The sequence below is a fragment of the Anas platyrhynchos genome, chromosome 13 (genome assembly GCF_047663525.1).
Source record: "Anas platyrhynchos isolate ZD024472 breed Pekin duck chromosome 13, IASCAAS_PekinDuck_T2T, whole genome shotgun sequence".
Lineage (NCBI taxonomy): Eukaryota > Metazoa > Chordata > Aves > Anseriformes > Anatidae > Anas > Anas platyrhynchos.
The window spans coordinates 17467549-17488863 of record NC_092599.1 but is presented as its reverse complement, the minus strand read 5'-3'; the positions used below and the strand labels follow the sequence as shown (position 1 = coordinate 17488863).

Sequence of the window (21315 nt, the reverse complement as noted above, 5' to 3'; positions counted from 1 at the left end):
TTGTGAATTGGTGTCATCACACTTCTGGTGTTTGTATGTCTGTGAGAAAATCCACTTAATGTCATTTGTAATGTAACAGATTATTTTAATTTCAAGAAATTGCACTGAAATTAATTGTATGAATGTAATGAGATACTTAAACTATTAGATACTTTTATCCAATAACGAAGTAATACATCAGTCTTGATTTTTTGATTATTTGTTGTAATGTGAGTTTCTTTTGCCTTTTTTTGAAATAGCAAGAAATAATTTGAAGATACTTGGTTTGAGGTGAGAGTGTGTGCCTAGAACAGTGGAACAGAGAGGTTTAGGCCATCAGCTTCAACTGAGACATACCTCACTGCAATTTGAGATTTGCTCTTCTGAAAGTATATTGCTAACAGTGAGTGAAAAATGGGGTGAGAAATGTAGGAATATAGGGGTGCAGGAATTATGAGATGGTTGATTATGGCTGTCCCACGATCATACATTCTTAGCACATTTAGCGCAATTTCTTTGCAGTGGTGTGAATTTTTGATGGGCTGTTTTAGCCTGTAATTCATAAGTCTGGCTATATAAACATTTTTATAAGCCATAGTATCCAAGCCATTCTGTAGCAAATGTGTAAGAAGAAAGCTGGAAAAGCTTAGCAAGTTCTACTGGGAATTAAGCTGGAGGGGAGGGAGAGGAGGAATTGATGCCTTAAAAGATCCTTTAAAAGCTGCAAAGTTATTTCTTAAAGTCTGTTACAGTCGTATTTTAGCTGGTAATGATTTTTTCAGGCTATAGGATTTGGTTTTGTCACTATACTGTGAAGTAGGCATTGAATCTGTCATGATTTAAATAAATGGCAAAAGTCTAACTTTACTGGTGCTACGTTAGACAAGTATGAGGAATAAAATTATCACAGTGCAAAATCGTAACCGTTCCAGTTTCCTCTGAATCTGAGACATAAACTGATTTCCTTGCTTTCTAGATTGTCAGGCTACAGATAGTTTTGTTCTGATGGTTGGGTGTATTTAAGAACCATCACAGTCTTCTTGAAGCCATGCTATACTGTGTATGTAATGCTCATGACATCAGGCTTCATTCCTAACTTAGTAGACAATTTGCATGGCAGATCAATGTATTTCTTCATTAAAAGCTGTTTCAGCTTTTTTCTTTTTCATAAACCCAGTCTTGCATTTTCTGAAGAGGTTATGGGCGATGCTCAGTGTGCTGTGTGCTCATATTTCTGATGTAAGCAGCACTGAGCAGAGTGTTTAGCTCCAGCTGAGTTCAGAAATCTGAGAAAGTATATGATACCAGTATCTAACTGTTTAAAAAAATAAATTCTGATTCCTTTGCAGTTGTGGAGAATCCTGCTTTCCAAATCTCAATGTGCACAGTGGAAAGGAATCAAAAACAAGACAAACAAAAAAAAAATACACCAACACACTCAGCAGAAATGTTGGCTTGGTTTCAGAAACTAAACTGCAGAAAACTCAGTAGCACCTCTGGGAAGTCAGTGGCAGGCAAGCATCTCTGACCCAAGCCAGGGAAGGAGCCTAACTGATCCAGGTGCATGCAGTGATTCCCGTGCCAGCAGAAAATCCGGAGGAGTAAGTAGAGAGGCACAACCCATCCACTACTTTCCACAGAAATCAGACAGAAAATCAACAACATCACCTCAGCCACCCTCAGCTCCTGCAGATTTCTGAACTCAGCCGGAGCTTGTCTTGTTTTTGATTCCTTTCCACTGTGCACATTGAGATTTGGAAAGCAGGATTCTCCACAACTGCAAAGGAATCAGAATTTATTTTTTTAAACAGTTAGATACTGGTATCATATCCTTTCTCAGTTTTAGGCTATGTACAGAAGTTACAGCAACTTTACTTGGAAACTAATGCAGAGAATCAACTTAGTGTAACTGGTGCAGACCCTTATGATGACAAAATAGTATCTAATTTGGAGTTTATTCCTGTAATTAACATACCATTCATCAATATACAACCTTTTAAAATGACTCACATCTTATTAGAGCTTAGTGCAGTTAAACTAAATATGTTTATTCTTAAACTTCTTAACTGGAATGTAAGGGGAGGTGGTATACATGTCAGTGTGTGAAGACAAGAACTTGATGTTTCTGTTAATTTCTTATGTGTTTTTTAAGTTAGGAGGCCTCACTGTCATCTACTGAAATTCTGCAACTACAGCTGTTTATCTAGAATCGCTGTCTTACTAAGTTTATGGTAAATGATATTGCACAAGTTTTTGCAGTGACATTCAGAGATTCAGAATTTATTTTGAAATCTTGTTATGCAACACGGTTCACTGAATTGTATCACTTTTTAATAGTCCTTTTTTTCATTTAAACGTAACAAGTTATTTGTTATATAATCTCCGACAGTCCCCAGGTAGTATTCCTGATATTGAATCCCAAGCCAACTGCTGTGGTGGTCAGTGTGGCTAATTGTTGGGGACTTTTTTAGGATTGAATTAATTGCACAGACATTCCTGACAAAAATTCTGTCTTCCAGCAAGCAAAGGAAAGCTTCATCAGACAGGCTTCAGCCCAAGTTGGTTGGCCTGTTTGGGATTATAGGAAAAAAAAGCATAAATTGTCACAACTCGTGTAATACAGACACTCTACCCAAATACTATTCTATAATGTGATGTCTCTTGTGTTAGTCTAACTGGAGAGACGCGTCAGTCAGCACAGACAGTTCACAGACTTCTGAAGCTGTAGGAGTTTTCCGTTTTCAGTAAGTACATGGAAAACTGTAGGAGAAAGTGGTATCTAAAAAGGAAGCTGTTACTGCCTATCAGTAAAAGAGTTACATGAGATTAGTGCCTGCAGTGCAAGTATTGCACTGCTTGCAAAATTACTACTCTGTAAAAATTGTGCTAAACTTTGAAAATTCCTGTTCCACATATATGTGTTTATGTTCAGAGAAGAAGAGGGGTGTAAAGACTGCGTATCGCTCTCCTGTTTTTCTTGGTGGCACAGAATCAGACAGTAGTTTTGACAGGGAATAATGTGTGCCTTTTAGGCTGGCAGTCCAGCTGGTCTGCTATGGTATTAACGACGTTCATTTACTTGTTGCATATCTGCTGCAGTCTGACAAAATATAAAGCACATTCTGAGTTGGGTAGGATTATTCATTTAGGAAAAAGTTACAGGCACGCCTTCAGCACCGTGTTTGTATTCTTCAGGCCACCCCAGGAAGGTACTTTTCCCCAAGGAAATGATGCGTACACATGGCGAGCTGTGTTGGTATGGATATGTGATATAATTCTGATGGTATGTTTCCCTTTGTAGCTAAACCCCACTGGTAAGTCTGTAAGGTGAACTTTGATCTTGGGATCATCTGTACTGCAGATTTTTTTATTTTTTAAACCAGGGCTGCAATCTTGCCATTGCTTATTCCCATGAACGGTATTGTGAAATTCTAATTAATGTAATATATGTGGATATAAAGTCCTCATTTTTGACTAGTTTTGCTATATTTCCTATACATTATGGTGGAGTCAGACATATCCCAATTTAAACCCAAAGAAACTCTGAAATGAAGGCTTTCTCAGACCATCATTGGACTGTTTTTTCTAGTTAAGAAACAGATTATGCTCACCTGGGTGTAGAAAGATTTACAAGAATCCAATTATGTCAGCTGATGTGCAATTCGACCAGCTGCCTACCCAAGGGCTGTCCGCAGCAACATTTTGGTTAATGCAACGCCAGGCTTGCAAATCAGGACTTAGAGGCAAGAATTAGCTGCCTTCACTCACTTTTATGAAAGCAGTTGACTTCGCAGAGGGCAAATGCAGGCTGCACTTTCTTGTGAGCAGATCAAATCCTCTCCCTTGCAGTCCCTGGAAGAATCTGAGCTCCATCAGCATCCCTTCTGTGAATTTCTACCACTTTGCAGTTTCTTTATAGTTCATTCTGCCTTGATCTGAAAAAAATAAAGTCCCTTATTTATTTTTTTTTCCAAATGACTGAATTAATTTCTCTGTTTTCCTGTAAGCATTGTTTAGAGAAGGCATTCCCTCCCTAGGAGGGAATAATCTGGTATAATTTACGTCCTGCATCAGCCCCAGCTGAGCTTTTTGCAGAGGGTGGTATATGGAACAACCACAGTGCCGAGTAAGGAAGAGGAGGTAGGTGTTCTACAAGAAACATGTAGTGCCAAGATTCTTTTAATCAGGGTTCTCCACTGGCTGGCTGTCTTGTGATTTTTTTAAATACATTGTCAGTAAATTAGCAGGTCAGACAGGTTCTGCCTGAAAAGAATATACAGACCAAGAATTCTTTTATTTTTAATTACTAGAGTGGATGAAAGCAAGGTGTGGTCTTTGGCCGGGTGTAGAGAGTCAGGAACTGACTAGCTTCTGTGCCTCCAGGTAAATCTCATCTTCCTGCCTTGATTTCTCCAGCTGTGATATAGGCGTGATACTTGCCTCAGGAGGAAACTGGATATATTCATGTTTGTTAGGTTCCTTGGAGATAGAAATTGTTATGCGCATAATATTTCTAATATGTTGTATGTATTAGATGTTAGAAAATTAAGTCTCTTTAATAAATGTGTTTTAATAAAAACATTGATCACATGGCTTCAGTTTGGTTTAGTTGCATTCTTTTTGTGGAAAGTAACTGGAAAATTTCCTCTCAAGATGTCTATTGTAAATATCTCCAAAATAATAATTCTTCAATTTTGTGTTACGAGTTTCCTGAATATCTGACTTCAGAGAAAGCTTATGATAGCAAACGCCTTGAGACAGAAGAGAGTATTGAAAGGATTAAGTGTATTTGATGAATGAGACCTGTAAGAAAAAAACCTTTTAAGAGTATTTATCCATCTATGTTGTTTTTAAAGTTTTGTGCTCTGCCAAACCCAAACATTTTAGCATTTCAGGATCGGCCTTCAAAATTATTCAATTAATAAGTCTTCACTGCTTTCTAGTTTTGAGCTTTTGGACTCACTTTGAGCTATAATTTACCAGATTCTTTGTTTATCCTGTAGAATTAAAAGCTTAAAAGGTAAAATAAATTAAGTGTAATTTCTTCAGATGCCCTTGGGAGAAATGGAGCTTTAAGAAAAACATAAGTCTTGCAAAACTTTGCAACATTATGGAGTTGCAACATAAAGAACATGGGGGAAAAGGGGGCAAGGTCACTGCTGGGTTCTAGTTTGTCAGAACTGGAGTCTTCTTATTTCATTTTTTTTACGCAGTCTGTGATCGTTGTTGGAAATGTGAAACATGAATACTGTTCCAGGCACATCAGGATTTTGTTCTCTTTGACCCCAGTGCTGTCATCTCTCTGCTATATTTAATTTTTCTGAAGACATATATGAAATACTTGGAAATGCTTTCTGTTCTGGGCCCTATTCTTCTTCAACTCCAGTGCCGTGGGTTTAAATTGTTAGTTATTCATCCACATATCTTGTGATTTGCATTTCATGTGACTGCAAGTGTGGACAAGAGTGTGTGATATCACCACAGAGGAGAACGGTTTAACTGCTTTCCCCAGCTGTAGAGAAGCTCTCTCGCCCTGCCCTAGAGGCTGTTTGGTAAGTGCATGCTGTCAATGAGTTTTGGCAGAGCAACATACAAGCCAATGAAAACGTGTCGGGAGTTGAAGCTTGGGCTGGTTATGCAGCTGAGCAGAGGAAAGCTGAAACGCAGTTTGTCTTTGTGTACTGATCTCTTTATTTATTTATTTGGATTACTTTTTTTTTTTTCTTCCTAGACACAATTTCACCATTTAGATGTTTAAATCCTCAACCAAAATGACTAGTACAGGAAAGACTTGGGTAAAACGCTGGGAAATGGTGACTGTATTTACTGGTTTTGTTGCATTTCTCTCTTAATTGCAAATAGTTGTCGTACTTTGTAGGCTGTAACGTGTGCATAGGCATCACAGTGTTTTATTACCTGGTGTGACAAATACTTTCTGACTTACAAGAGATGCAGTGAATTGTTTCACTAATCCTCTTCCTCTATAGCCTGTAGGATTAATTTTGGTGGCAGTATTTACTCTGCTTTCTTTGATAAAGGATCTAACCGTCATTTAATGGAGGATTTGATTTATGGATATTTAAATCAAAAAATGGAAAAGAGTAATAAGTTGACTTTTTTTTTTTTTTAAAGTATATAATACAGTATGTAATAACAGTAATGTAATCTACTATTTTTTATATCAGTGAGTGGCATTGTCCAAAGCATAATTTTTAATACTCTTGAGAACATGAAGTGATTTAGTAATCTACATAATGTGATAAATAAAATGAAATAATTAAGAAAAAAAAAAAAGGAAAGAAAATAGGTCTACTCTCTCTAGCTAAGCTGAATATTGCTTATATTTTTATTTTTTTTTAATTGTAATGCAGTCAATAGCATGCATGGGAAAATGTATTTCCCTTCAGTTCTGTTTTAATGATTTAATGTTTGTTGGGTTTATTTTATTTTTATTTTTTTTTTTAGAAATTACTACGTGTGTGTATACATAGCTGGAATAGGTAGCACTGATTGTTTTCATGCTTTTTTTCTAGTGACAAGAGGCTTCTTAAAATCCCATTCTTGATTAATATTCTAATTAATATTAAATTGTATTTTAACAGCCTTGGATGTGATTTTTCATGATAAAGGTCTAAATAGGGTGGTGTTTTTTCACCTGACCTTTTATGTGTGATTGTTTAAAAAAACAAAACAAAAAAAAACAACACGCACACAAAATGACCAATTTGGTTTTTGGTAACTTTTTAGAATGAGTTACCAATTTTCAAAAGCAAAGCTCAGAAAGGAAATAATGCACTATTTTCTGTGTGTTTAGAAGAACGTTCATTCTGGTGAGCTTCTGTTCTGGAGGAGGTGTTGAAGTCTGACCTTTGTGTCACACACATACTTCCTACTACCATGTAAAAATCTGTTTAAGGTAACAAGAAACTTGAAGTTGGTTGCCCCTAAAAATGTGAATATTTCTGCCTACGATGGATATTGTACTTCTTACGGTGAGTGGGGCTGCTGATGTGCAAGGCAGAGTGAGAACTGGCAGCGTTTGTCCAGTCGCAGGTCTGGCGGTGCCCAAGAGGGAGCTGCTGCTTGGGATGATGCCTCCCATGCTTAAGGCTCAGGGGCGAGCAGGCTGAGGTGAGGTGTCTGAGGAGGAAGGCGTGGTTTGGAAAGCAAGAATGGATTTTGGCAGGAGAATATGGGAATTGGGACTGGTTGGGCAAGAGTTTGGAACAAGTAGGTACTAGTTAGTAAAAGGGTATTGGGAATGAACATGGGAGTCTGAGACTCAGATAATAGGACTAGCTGCAGGAGGGCACTGAGACGGGTATAGGAGGTTAGGTATGAGAAAGAGGGCAAGATGAGCAGTTGGAAAAGGGACAATACAAAAGAGGCTGGTAAGCATTTTGCCTTTTTGGCAGATAGAAATATTTCAGCCTCCCTGTTAGTTCTTCTGGTGGCTAGTATTGTGGAGTAGCTGCAGGGTTGTTCTTTTGTTTTTCACTTGCCCTGTGAGGAAAATAATATATACCCGAATACTGTGTTGGAAAGACGTTTTGAAGTTGGTGCTTAATGCCAGCTTCTGTGTTAAAATTGTATGTTATAGAGCATTCCTCATCACAAGGTATTTTTTACATAAGGCCTTAGTCGCATTTAGTGAGAGGCACAGTGCTTACTGAGAGAACTATCTAATTTATTTTTTTTCCTCATTGCTTCGTGTGGAGCCAAAACTTCATTTTCTGCCCTCTATTCAAACAAGGCTTAACAGACAGGATTATTCAATTCCTTGTAGGATTTTGTATGACACTTACCACTGTACTGTCACAAAGCTTCATAAACCTTTAATTAATCTTTACAACACCTCTTTGATATGATTCAATTCAATCATTATTCAGGACCAGAGCCAGTAAATCTTTCTTTACACAAAATGAGGTGAGGTCCTGTGGGAATATAGTAGCCTGTGAGGTAATCAAATATGATTATACAATAAAACTGTAAGGATGGCAAATCAGGATTACCCCCAAAAATCATTTTTCTGTCTTTTTTTAACTTGAGAGTGTTAGATTTTTCAATCATAGTAATACTCTTTAAACATTTCTCCACAGTAAAAAATACATATAACAGTATTTATCCTGAAAACAGCTTCTTAAGACATACAGTGGAAAGGACAGAACACCTTTAGGTCAGGATTTTCAGCTTTTTTTATTTGTTTTATAACCTTTATACCAGTTCTACCTTTAAAAACAAACACAAAGAAAACCTGCACAGCTAAGACGACCAGCAAAACCAGACTTAGCTCAGGTATGTGCACATGCATTTCAGGGCCGTGTACTTCGTAGAGCAGTTTAGTCAGGGCAGCTCATGTGTGTTGGAGTCTGGCTTCTAGACTGATTACCAAGGCTGACATAAACTCAGTTATGCTGAATATTAAGGTTGTAAATTGAGAGCTTTTAATTTGGGGGATATAAAGCATGCTTTCATGCATAGTCTAAATGCTTTTCTTAGTACACATTATGTCTATTTATCTCTTCATTTGTCATTGTTTCAACAAATCGGTAATTCAGACCAATGATACGACTCCTTATTTAGTTGTTCTTCCCCAGCCAGAGCAATTGCTTTCATGTGACAGTTAAATTTCTCTAACTTCTGGAAGCAGCAAGCCCAGAATTTTTGGCAATAATATGACTTATGTAATTAAGTTTTTGCCCTACCATTTTGCTCCAAAAAAATGTATTTGTGAATAATTGAAAGTGTAGTCTATGCTGAAAGTGCAGTAACTTCACTTAAATGGGGTTCCCTATCTTGTCTCAAAAGAATCACTTATAGAAAAGACTCCTGTTCTCCTTCTACATGTACTAATCAGTTCTAATGGTTTTCTTCTTGTTATTTAAGGATAAGTAAATGATATTCTTAAGTTAGCTGGAGAATTATATTATTGGCAACCTCCAAACAAGTTGATAAAAAAAGATACTCAGGTTCAGCATGGATTTTAGGAAAAGGCTCTTCACTGAGGGGGTGGTCAGGCACTGGGACAGGCTCCCCATGGTAATGGTCATTGCACTGAGCCTGCCAGAGCTTTGAGACGTATGGCTTAATTTTTAGGTAGTCCTGTGTGGAGCCAGGAGCTGGAGTTGATGATCCTTGTGGGTCCCTTACAAAATGGGATATTCTATGATTTTATGTGTTTCCTTTTTCAAAGAATCATTGGTAGGCAAATAGTACTTTGTATAGTAAATTAATTTGCATATTGTATCCCTATGTATGCTTGCTACATTGAGTGGTGTCATACGAACAGGGTATTTCTGCTGAAATATGGTTAGCAATAGTTTAGCCTTGTCGTAAAGCTTAGTAATTTTCTACTGCCTTATTTCACAATGGGGTCAGATTGTTTTTGTTTCTAACCATGTCCCCAAATGGAATTTGATACAGTAAGCGTGAGCCATAATTTTATGTTGTGGGTGGAAGGCTAAACTGAAGAGTTAAGTACAATGTTCTTTCTGTCCTGCCAAATTCTAGGTCTGTGAAAGGGCAGAGTGAAATAAATTCTGCAGTGGATATCCGGACAATTCCAGTTCTGCACTAGCATATGGTGATTACCTAGCTTTTAATTAATACATTCATATTCTTAGTTAAATTTTGCTAATAAGGTTTCAGTATGGCAGCATCAGTGGTATGACTTTCCTCATTTAGGGTTGGAGTGATATAATTTGAAAAAAAAAAAGAATTTGTTTTGTTTGCTACAGAGATAAATCTTCTGCAAAGTGCTAACTGCAATTGTTTCCTTGGTATTTTTTAAAGTTTCTTTTTTTCCTTAAGTTTCTGAATGGAGACCTGAGATAAGTGCCTGTTCTATTAGCATAAATATGGTTGCAGTAAGATAATATTTTCATTCAAGATGTATACTGTTGTCTTTGTGCAATCTATTCATTGCTTTATGGAGAATAAGGAGGCCACTGGTACTAGTCCTAATCAACATAAACTTCAAGAATGCAATATTTATATATATAATCTTCTGATTTATAGGCCACGTGTGAAAAATGTGGGTTAAATTAGTGATAGGCTAGCTTTTGCCTATACAGTTATTTAATTTCAAGGTACACTAATGACCTTTGCACATGCAAACTGCACTGCGATGTTAATAAATTTAATATTCTGCATCTCTGAAAGAAAAGGCTTGTTTCAGAAATGCATCATCTTTTATATGAGTAATATGCATAAAAAGGAAAGAGAATGATAACATTCAGGTATTACAAACTTCTCTGCCAGGGGAGATTCAGTATATACAATGAATGCTTTGTACTAAGTCTGTCTAAAGTGTAGTCAACCCAGACTGATGACCTGTATTATGTCAATCTAGATATATTTAGGCAGCATTTTAAAAGCAACTCAGATTCATGCAACTTTTCATTATATTTTTGTGGATGTCAGTCTCCATTAGGCTGGTGGTTTTGACTCTCACATTCACAAGTTGAGCTTTTAACAAACGTGAAGCAAGTTTGCTCCCTGAGTAACACTGTGCATGCTGAAGTGATATATTGTATTTTTATGTGCTGTTGACCTGGAGCTGCCTTATTATTTTTCTCTCTTTTTTTTTTTTTTTTTTAATCTGGCCCTCAAGGTACATGTCAACACAAATTTTTGATAAGCACGGTTTGTGCCTGTGTTTTTTAAATCCCTGAGAGGGTACACTGGGCTTATTTCTGTAGGATAAGCTGTATAAAGACAGGTTTAGTTGACCATAGCAGATAACAGGAGTGACCTACACACCAGCATGTAATGGGTGAGAGCTGAGTAAATCGAATAGCAGCAGTAATAATAGGAAGTAATTTTGGATTCCTGATACCAAAACCAAAAGTGTACATTGTGATACTCAGTCTATTGAGCGAGAAATGTGTGAGAGCTGGATTGGCTTAGCTGACAGTAAGTCTCTGCTACCCTCAGCTCACCTTCTACAGCTGTTGTTTTTTTTTCTTGCATAGGAGTTGGGATCTATCTCAAGGGGAATTTTCTTCATAGTGGAGTCTATCAGAAGAATATGCTGGGACTGTTAGGACCTCATACTCTAGCCACCAGTCCTGTTACAAAAGTATGTTGTTTTTACCCTCTGAGAGTAAAACCCTCGAAGCAGTATGTATGTAGATTCCATTATACCAGAATGACTCTGCCTTTTTCTCACACTTCAGTACTTTGTTGTATTACCAGGTTAACAGAAGTAAATGCTGTGTATACTGAGTCTCTGTTCCTATAGCTGGGGCTCAGAGAAAGGAAATGGAACATCGAGAGGCAAATGACCAAATCAGAGTAGGATAAATTGGTATAAAGCTGAAAGTGAGATCTGCCATTTCGTTTAATTTTGGGGATGATACATCTTTTAGCACTGTGTGCTCAGGCCAGGATTGGTGGCACCCAGAGCTAGAGAAGCGCAGCAGCCATTGCTGCTATAGAGGTGAGAAATCAGAGTGAACTTCAGGGTCTGATATAGAGTATTACACTTGGGTTCAGAAGGGCTGCAAAAATGTGGTGTGAGAGAGGACAGAAAGCTCTGGGATGATTGGTAAGCAGAAGTTGAAGAGACAAGGAGCTGCTTAGTGCAGGGAGAAAGTGTGGGGGAATTCAGGGCAGTTGGAGAATGCGTCCTGAAAGGGTGTTTGGGATAGTTGGAAAGAAAGAGAGAGAAGCTTTGAGACAAGTGAGAAGGGATGTTAAGGTGGGAAACGCTTTAAAAAGCTGAGGAAATTTTGTGGATGTCTGTGGATGTATTTTTCTTGTTTGGGAAGTGCTGAATTTCAGGAAGTGAAGGGGTTCCTGGATATGAGTTTTGTGCGAAGAGTATGAAGTAGTGTCACTGAAACATAAACCTATGGTGTAGTGAAAAGGGAAAGAGGGTTTTTACAGTTTAAAAGCACTTTTTTTGAAGGGAACTGGAATTAGCATAAAGTATTAGTTTCAGCTTTGCATCTATCAGTGACACCTCGGTGTGCTGACAGGCAAACACTGACCAGGTCCTGCACAAGGTTACCTGACATGTGCCCATATTTGCTGTTACAAATTTGGTAGTTTTTATCCTTTATTCCCTACCTCTGTTTTCCCTCCTCCATAGTCAGGGCTAGCTTGCTTCTTCCTGCCAACGCTCCAGAAGGGACAACAGTTGAGTTGTGGCTTTTCCCAGAGTGGTGACATAACTGTGGTCAGTCTTCTCTCCCTGCCACTGTTTTCACAGGAAGGACAGGAGCACGGTTATCTTTGAGGGCTATAGCTCTCTTTGAAGTATCATTGACACTTGCCCACCATTCCCAAATTTGGGGTAAGGAGAGTGGCAGGACATATGGCTGTACAATGCATGTTTTCCTTGACAACTGGATTGAAGCCAAGCAAGTGACAAAACCAAGTCAAAGCTTTGTGCTCTGATAGTCTTCACTCTCAAATTACAGCAGCATTTGTCTGTAGTCCCACAGACTGTTGAGTAAAATTTTTGCTGTGGGCAGGATTCATCAAAGGGAAATTTGGACTTCTTTGTGGTAAATCAAATGCTAACGTTTGGTTTTAAAATGCAATTTTTAGCATTGCAGTTTGGAAGCCTCCTGTTGTTACTTTCCCTGCTGTACTATAGGCTCTCCAATTAAGCTGGTGAGTGGTAGTTGTGACCCCTGTGTGATGGGGCTGGTGTCAGCTGTGCAGAGAGGAGACACACTATGAGATGCATACAAATTCCCAATACTTTGCTGTTTTGTCAGAAATCTGAAAATTAATAACAAATAATAAAAACAAGTATCTTTTGTTTAAAATGTGAAAAATTTTATTTAAAACCTCTTGTTACCATTTTTTTAGAGGTGAGGGGGAAAGCAAAAGCCAAGTAAGAAAAGCTAGCTGTTTCTCCACTGGAAAATAGAGAGTTTTCAGCAATATCTACATCTGATTTTAAGACTGAAATTGGACTTTCTGGAAGGGAAAATGTCTCATCTTGTGTACCTGGAGGACCGGAAATGATAATTTTGATCCATTGGAAAAAACTTTTTTTCAGCTTCCTCGTAAATGCCACATCATTCATTGTCAGTGCTTGAAAAGGTTCTGACACCATGAACCTTTGAAACTTATAAAAATATTTTGGAACAGGGAGGGCTGACTATTTCTGAAAGGTCTTCTCATAAAAAAGGGTTGTTGGAAATGTTATTTTGTTACTTCTGAGTCCTGTGAAGTTGTACTTTTGGGCAACATGGGCATTCTCCCTAGTAGCTAGAGGAATGAAGATGTTTTTTTGACATTCTACATGTATGATACATAATACTATACACATGCATATGGATGTGTGTGTTGTACACAAACATATTAAAACATATTCTTCCTTGTATGACTACTTTAAATAATATAAGTGCAGCACTGATAGCTAGTATGTGGTGCTTCTTATTTCTTGGTTTCTTTTGCTTGATGCAGAGGACAACAGATCACCAGCATCTCGAGAAAAGGCACTGTTCCCTGGGTGGCTGGTTTGTTTTTGAGAACACTACATTTTGGGATAAATGAGTGTATTTTTTTAATTATTATTATTAATTTTGGACTATTTGCTTGTTTGTTTGTTTGTTTGGAGGGTAGATGGTAGAATGATTTATTAAAATCAAATACTTTTTTAATTGTAGAGAACAAGACCCTCGACTGGAACAGAATAGTCTTAAAATTTGAATGAAATGTCTTTTTCACTTAATGAAGTAATACCTTGCAAGTTATATAGTTGGATCCTGTAATAAATGCTTATTAACATTTTCATCCAAATGTCAAGGCTAAGTAATTCTTTTGATGTTCAAAAGACAAAATTAATTTCTTCTGTGACAAAAGTTATAGCTGATCGTGCTACGTGGTCGTCTGTAAGATAGCATTGGAATTCATTTTTAAATCTAATTTATAAGATTGTTACCTGTGCTGCCTATAATATATTCATTCAGTCTTTGTGCAAACAAGGTCAACTCCACACACTTAAGTAGATTTACATACGTTGACATGTAAGTCGAGTTAGGCCCTGTGAGTATATCTGATGTCTCGCCAAGCTAGCAATAAAGGGGAAATCTTTTCAAAGACTTTAGCAATCATAGAGCCCTTTGCTTTATTCTAAACCCTGTAATTAGTGGTTTCTGGAAACTGGATTTGCTTCTTCCCAAAGATGAGGGATACGCACAGTAATTTTGAAATCTAGCCTCTAAACGTGGTCTGGCTCCTAACATTTCTAAGTAAAAAGTGTTTCAGATGCATGAGCTGTTCACATCAAGCTGACTAGCTGTTTTCTTTAATGCACTCTTTTCAGGTTTTCTTCTTGTTTGTTTATTTTTTTTTTCTCCTTATGACTTTATATTTTAGCTTTTAGAACATGGTGAACTTAACACTTCACTGTGTGCATCTGGAGACCATGATGGTGTATGAGATTCTTGTAGCTCAAGATAAATTATGTTTCTGATTATCATCAACCCTTCAGAAATTCAAAATAGTATGCAAATAACGAGAAAGAATATCAAGATTTTAATCAGCAAATAACAATTTTTCAACCCAGATAAACAAGATTTATCTGTTACAGATTGTAGCTGCATTTTTAAACTGTTTTTAACCTGGCTTAAGAGAATAAAAAGAGAAAAACACCAACGAGTTGTAAATTGCAAGGTATTACCGTGAAACGAATAATATTTTTTGGTAAAACTGATCTCCATTGCCTGCTGTTCTGTTTCAGCAAACAGTCAAAGAATTGAGTCAAGAAAAATCATGCGCTAATGAACGCTCTTCTCCTTTGTATTTCACCTTGTGGAACATGGAAGCGATCACCTGGCTCACTGCCTCCACTGCCCTGCAGTTTTCCACAGTTGTGGATCAGTTATTTAGTTTTAGAAAGATGTGCAGAATGTGTGTTTTGCATGTTCCTCCTACTCACTGTTCACTAAAACACGTTGTTGTCATCTGCCTATGTTTTCCCCCGTCTTCTGTCCTCTAACTTTTTCTTTACTTAGGTCAATGGTACGATAGTGGGGTGAGTTTAGTCTAGGGTAGGAGATGGCCTTTTGTGGGAAACGTTAAACATCACTTTCCTTATAATGTATCTCTGAATTTCCTGAGTGTTTCACACGTTAACTATATTTCCTTATCATATCTGAGTGTATTTAAAAGCAAATCATCTTGCTCAAATGAGAAGTTTTTATATTTTCTTTTTTTTTTTTTTCTTTTTTCTGTGAAATGTATTCTAACTGATTTTTCTTTTTTTTAAATAAAGTAGGTGGTAAGTACAGCAACTTTGCAGTTGAGTATCAGGAAAAGGACAAGCAGTATTTTTCCTTCAGGCACATCGCCACCTAGCAGCTGCTAGCTAAAATTTGCTCTTCTTTTGGTTGAAGTAGTAAAAGGTAAAACCTGTATCTGAAGTACTCCTCTGCCTCTTTCATTAAGGATATTGATGTATCAGCTAGATCATGGATCATAAACGCCTGCCGGACCTCAAGAGCTGTAACATATTTCTGTCTGTTCAGGAATGGGAGTTATATGGGGTAATACTCTAAGGTGTTTGACATTGGTGTATTACACCTCTATAAAGACTGTATTTTTTCTTAGTTGCAAAATTGATCACTGTTGAAATAGCTCCTCTGTGCTGATGATCATCAAGAATGAAATTTGAGTCACATCCAAGTGAGTGGATTGCAGATCTTTCTTCTACAGTGTTGATTCTCAGCCCGTGCCATACATCTTCCCACTGAAAGATCGTGTGTGGTGTGGAGTGTGACCAAACTAGTAGAACTGCGCCAATTCCATTTTTGCAGACCCTTCAGTGCTACTGCCTAAGGCAGCAGGACTGAGATGACCCATCCTTGGAGGTGTTCAAGACCAGGTTGGAAGGGGCCTTGGCCAGCCTGATCTAGTAGGTGGCATCCCTGCCTATGGCAGGGAGCTGGAACTAGATGATCTTTGAGGTCCCTTCCAACCTGAGCCGTTCTATGATTCTGTGAGAGAAAAGTACTCACTCTGGGGGAGAGTATGAAAACATGATGTGAGGACAGAGGTAGGAGGACTGGACAGGCTTAAGGACATCAGAGAGAAGGTAGAAAAGAATGCTCCGTGGCAGCTTATTTGAAACAGTTTGCTCTGAAGCAGTGCACTATATGTTTAAGAGCTGTAAGAATCATGTAAATTCTTCCTGTTAAATCCAGTGTTACAGATTTAATATATCCAGGATTTTTTTTTCTGTTATTTCCTACAGAAATTCAGATAAACAACACACAAGTATAAGGATTTATTTTTTAAATTAAATTCCTATTATTGCTCAAATAAGCCAGGTTTGTTTTTATAGTGGAAGAGTTCCACCAGCATTTAGGAACTAGTAATTGATAAGTAACATACAACATTTGTAGTGTGCACTGTAACTCTTTGAAAAGACAAGTTCGTCAAGATTTTTTTAAATCTGAAAAATACTCTGTTCTGCTCATCAGCTCTTGGCTAGTTGCACTGGGTATATTGGCACCAGTGTTCTTACTGGGTCAGGTGTTTGCTTCCACAGTGCACCTCCTAACTGCCCTCCTTTCATTGTCACAGGGTGGTATTGGCCAAAAATCAGATTCTGTTCAGATGAGAAGAAGCTGAAGGAGGTTCACTAAGAGTGCTCCTGATGTGCTTCAGCTACTAGTGCATTGGTCCATCTGACTAGACATAAGCTAGTCAAGAGAAAGCATATGGACTGTAGATGTTGAGGCCACTGTACCATTTGCTTCACACAACTTTTGAAGACATACCACTGTATTGTCTAAGAGGGACAGATTTGTTATTTTTTTTTTATCATGAGAATTGTAGAAAAGCAACACAAAAATCTTGTCAAACTCCAAGTTTGACTTCTTCCTTAATGTAGGCACTACCTGTCTAAGTATGCATATGGTCCCCTGGTTTTGACAATGGTGATTTACCTACTTCTTAGAACTGCTTTTTTGTTTTGTTTTGCTTTCCTTGTCTTAGAATACTTCAATAAGACATTCTTCTGTGAAGACTGAATTTGCTTTTCCTATTAAAGTGAATCCAAAGATCACTAAGAAGTTGAACTACCTCATCTGCTATGTGTGCTAATTAGATTCAAATTTAATGGACTTTGATGTGAAGTCTAGAGCGATTCAGAAAGATGTGGATTTTCAAATACCTCTAGGGGATGCTGTTGTGTCAAAAGTTCCAGTGTATTAAACATTTTATATATAGATTTGGGTATTTATCTGCCTTACAAAAGAAAAGTGTGTGTAATGCTATGGGAAGTACTCTAGCTAATATAAAACAGAGATAGCACAGCATATAACTGCAACCATCAATGTACAGAAGAACAGGTAAGAACTAACAAAGGTCCTGGGGTGATGTTAACAGCTTGTTTTTCTATGTATATTGCATAGAATCTGCTGATGTAGTGATTTTTTTCAGTTCAGTGGAAGGTATCTCAAACTGGTGAAGAGTTTGATGAACAGCAGTTTGGATGAAGCAGTTGGTAATTCTGTGCTTTCAAGAGCAGACTGAGTACTTTACAGAAAACCTATGACTATTTAAAAGTTAACGTCTTCTTGTTGTTGAGCTTTTGAAAGTTTTCTTTCAAAGAAAACTCATTTCGTATGAGTGGATTTGGGCTTTGGAACGCTTGAGATGTGTTGATAATTTTTATTAATACTGATAATTTTTATTTTCTATTCTTTAACCAGGCATTCCTCTACTTTCGGTATTGATATTTTAATTTAGGTATTGGTAAAGCTTCCAGGTAACAGGTTGTTATTATTTAACATGTAGCGTCTAGGTTCATTCTGTAACATTTCATTGTGTGTACTGAAGTCATTCATATAATAAAATGATAACTATTGTGTAAAAACCAACAGAGCTGTGACTACTGGTCTAATGAGGACAGCTTCTTAATTATTGTGTGGACAACAATACTGAAGACTGAGTGATTTGTAGACAATACCCAATACTTCTTTTCCAAACAATTTGAAGAAAAATGTATCTTTGCATGTAGAGGGGAATTTATATTGGACGTGGAGCTATAATGTCCTTGTATAGCTAACACATTATTTGCAAGCCCTGTTGTGTAGACCACTACTCTAAAGAAGTTTAGAATAGTACTTGTTTTCTTCCTCATCACCTGCACTTCTTGTAAAAAATTAAGTATTTTAAACTGGAAAAATTCAATGCTTGCCTCTTCTTATCCCTCCTAAGGATCCATAAAATGTGTTGTAGTAATGTAAATTCAGGGGTGCTCTGTTTATTAAAAACTTCACATATTAAAAATATTTTCCCCGAAAGCATTGGCATATCTTACATAAAAAAGCCTGCATTTCATGCTAAAGGAACTTGCCTCTTTTTGTTAAGTTCTAGGTATGGATTTTTAATCTCGGTTTGCACTATAAAAGGCAATGCTTTTCTTGATGCTTTTATTAAGTGGTTGTTTTAATCTATAAAATTGATGTATAGCAGCTTTGAATTTTTCTTATGGACAACATGATCTGCTACTTAAAACTTCTGGTCCCCATGCTTGAAAATCATAATTTTCTTCTTGCTATTAAAAATCTCTTTCTAGAAGGTACTATTTTAGTATTTCTTCTCTTTCTAGAAAGTACTATTTTAGTCTGGAGATGAGTGATTGCAACTTTAGCAGTAATGAATCCTGTGAGGCAAAACAAAACAAAACAAAAACAAACAAAAAACCCACACTTGTTTTTAGATACTATCTGAGAAATATATTGTCATTTAACCATTAAGTCTTCGTACTATATTAAAGTCTTAAAGATTAATAATACTTCTGGTAAGGAGAGGGCCCTTTTTGCATGTAAATAATGAATAAAAGACTTCTAGGCCTTCATTTTCCTGGTAATGGTTCCTTTCAGGTAGTTTGTTTCGTGCTGTATTAAATTCATTGTTGTTCAGTGGACATTATCTTTGAAATGAAGCATATAAGTAATGCACATGACTACTACTTGGTTTTGAAGGGAGAATAAACTTTATTTGGGGTCTGGAGAATCTTCCTTGGAGGTAAATTTCTTACTCCTTTTTATTAGTAGTAACTTTATCTAGATTACCTAGTCTCATTGAAATATCCAGAACATTTTAAAGCAGCAGTTTTCAACGTGCTTTGATAAAATGTCATTCCACGAACGCTTCTGTAAAGTACTATCTTCACCTTGTCTAACAAAGTGGAGAAATTCCTAAGGTGGAAATGAAAGTGTGTTATTGATTCTCAATGAGTGCATGCTCCTTTGTGTACCAATGAAATTCTCTTTCCCAGCAAGGCAGGGAAGAATTATGGTCCAAGCCAAAGAGGAGAGAGAGGCCGCGGCAAGAGTAGGACTCCATTAGGTTTTTTGTTGTTGTTGTTCGTCTTAGACCAAACTTCCTCAATATTCATTTCTCTTTTTCTGTCAGATCAGACTTCAGGTGTTGATCAGCCACAGGAAGTGCAGGCTGATGCCCATTAGGTTAGCACATGCTTACATACGTACAGATGTCCTGCCCTCTCCTGATGAGTCACACACATCTGTAGAAGCGGCTGGAGCCTTTATGATCGAGGTTTGAGCTGCAGAAGGGCAGACCACATCCTGGGATGACAGCAACTGCTGTAAAAATCTCCAATATTTGTGTCATGTAAAGTGGAGCTGTGGCAATCGTCGAAAATCCAGAGCAGAGAATTTTAACTGCTAATACTCCTTATAGTAATCACACGTAACGGTGTGACTGAATCATGGCAGGGTGTGTGTGCAGACAGGTACACGCGCTGGGTCTCGGTCCCGTAGCTGCAGTTGTCTGTCTGTATTGTAACAGGGCAGCTGTTCTCCTCTGCCCCTGGCAAATGGCGTTATTTTCACTGCAGCAATACCAGGCCCTGTCCGAGGCCGTGCTGGGAAATTGAGTAAAGGTTTAAGAGGAACAATGCCTTTTGCAGGGTTGATTTAACGCAGTTGTGTTGCTGAGCAGCCTGCCGGGCCCCTGCCCGCGCTGAGGCCTCTGCTCCCCGGGCTCCAGCCCCGCACGGCTCGCAGCAGCCGCAGCGCTGCTTCCTGTCAGGAGCCGCTCCGACATGGCCCCTTCTGTACAGGCCCCTTCTGTGCAGGCTCTCCACCTCCTCCTTCGCTTTCTTTCAAACACTTAGTGCATTTAGAGCCTGATCTTGTGCAGAAAATATCCCTGACATTTGAAGAGCTCCAGGGATTCACTGAGCATGCTCAGTCCTCCCCGCCTGATAGAGAGAGGAAGCTGGTTTACATACGAGTCATACCAAGCATAGCCTGCATGTCAGTGCAGTTAACTTGCAGCGGGCTGTGAGGAGAACTAGTGTGTCTTTGTCCTAGGAAATTTCCCTTGTTTCTGTTTTCTTTCTTCCCCCCTCCCCCCACCCCTCTTTTTTTTTTTTAATTTGGAAAAAGACTTGAAAAGTTTTCAGACAGTCTTCTTTGTACTGAAGGACACAATATACTTGTAGTTTGCAGAAGTTTGGAAGGGAGCGTGTGTGTTTTAATCCCTCCAACTTTCCTTTAATATACTTTGTTTTGATTAGCTGAAGGCTGGGCCTTGTGCTAGTGAAGTTTAGGGAGCCGGGAGCTTACTCGGCACCATTTGCCTGGCTTACTTCTCCCTGAACCTGGGCGAAAGCAAACAAGCTGGTCTTTTTTGCTAGCCCGATAAATGCTATTTATGAAGATGGACCTGTTGAACTACCAATACTTGGACAAGATGAACAACAATATTGGCATTCTGTGCTATGAAGGTAATGCTTTCGTTTCACAAAGCGTCTGTTGTCGGGTGTGTTTTCTATTGTTTCTAAGCATGAAATGTGCCTCCCGAAAGGAGATCGGTGCTGTTGGTTGTAAGATACCTTGCAGTCTGTGTTGTTGCTAAGGCTCTGTTTAAGGAAGGATTTTTTTTTTCCATATAATTTTTCTGGTTTGTTTGTTTGTTTTACAAAGAATATTTCTAGTGTTCTTTCTTTCTTTTTTCTTTCTTTTTCTTAAAGCTAACATTAGATTAGTTTAAAGGACCGTGTTGCTTTTGTGACTGCCAGGTAGAGTTTTTGTTGGTAATTTCTGCTGCTGTGAAGGAAATAGTTTGTAACATGGGTGCAAGTATTAATTCATATTTCTCCTTGTGATCCAACCTCGCCGTCGGACACTGCCACTTTTAGACGTGAGAGACGCTTTTAGACAGTGCGCCTTGGACTCATTTCGTGTCGGTGCAGCAGCGAGGTGCCGAACAATGAGGAGCCTCAGTGCGCAGCCATGGGGCTTGCCGAGGCGCAGCGTACGGAGCACAGAGCGGCCCATTGTTTGACTTCTCATTTCCTGCACAGCTCAGAGAAAGCCCTGGCTGCGCGAT

General features: G+C 38.1%; 1 protein-coding gene across 2 annotated transcripts in view; it reads left to right on the top strand.

Moving 5' to 3' along the window:
* Positions 1 to 21315, top strand: part of VGLL4 (vestigial like family member 4) — a 90217-nt gene that overhangs the window by 23433 nt on the left and 45469 nt on the right. The window contains exon 1 of one of the 2 annotated variants that reach the window (XM_005013762.6): positions 20198 to 20710. The exons of the other annotated variant lie outside the window; for it this stretch is intronic. Within the exon in view, the coding sequence (XP_005013819.1) occupies positions 20629 to 20710 (82 nt within the window). The 5' untranslated portion in view covers positions 20198 to 20628. Of the gene's footprint in view, positions 1 to 20197; positions 20711 to 21315 lie in introns of those variants that run through there. 2 annotated transcript variants of the gene reach the window in all.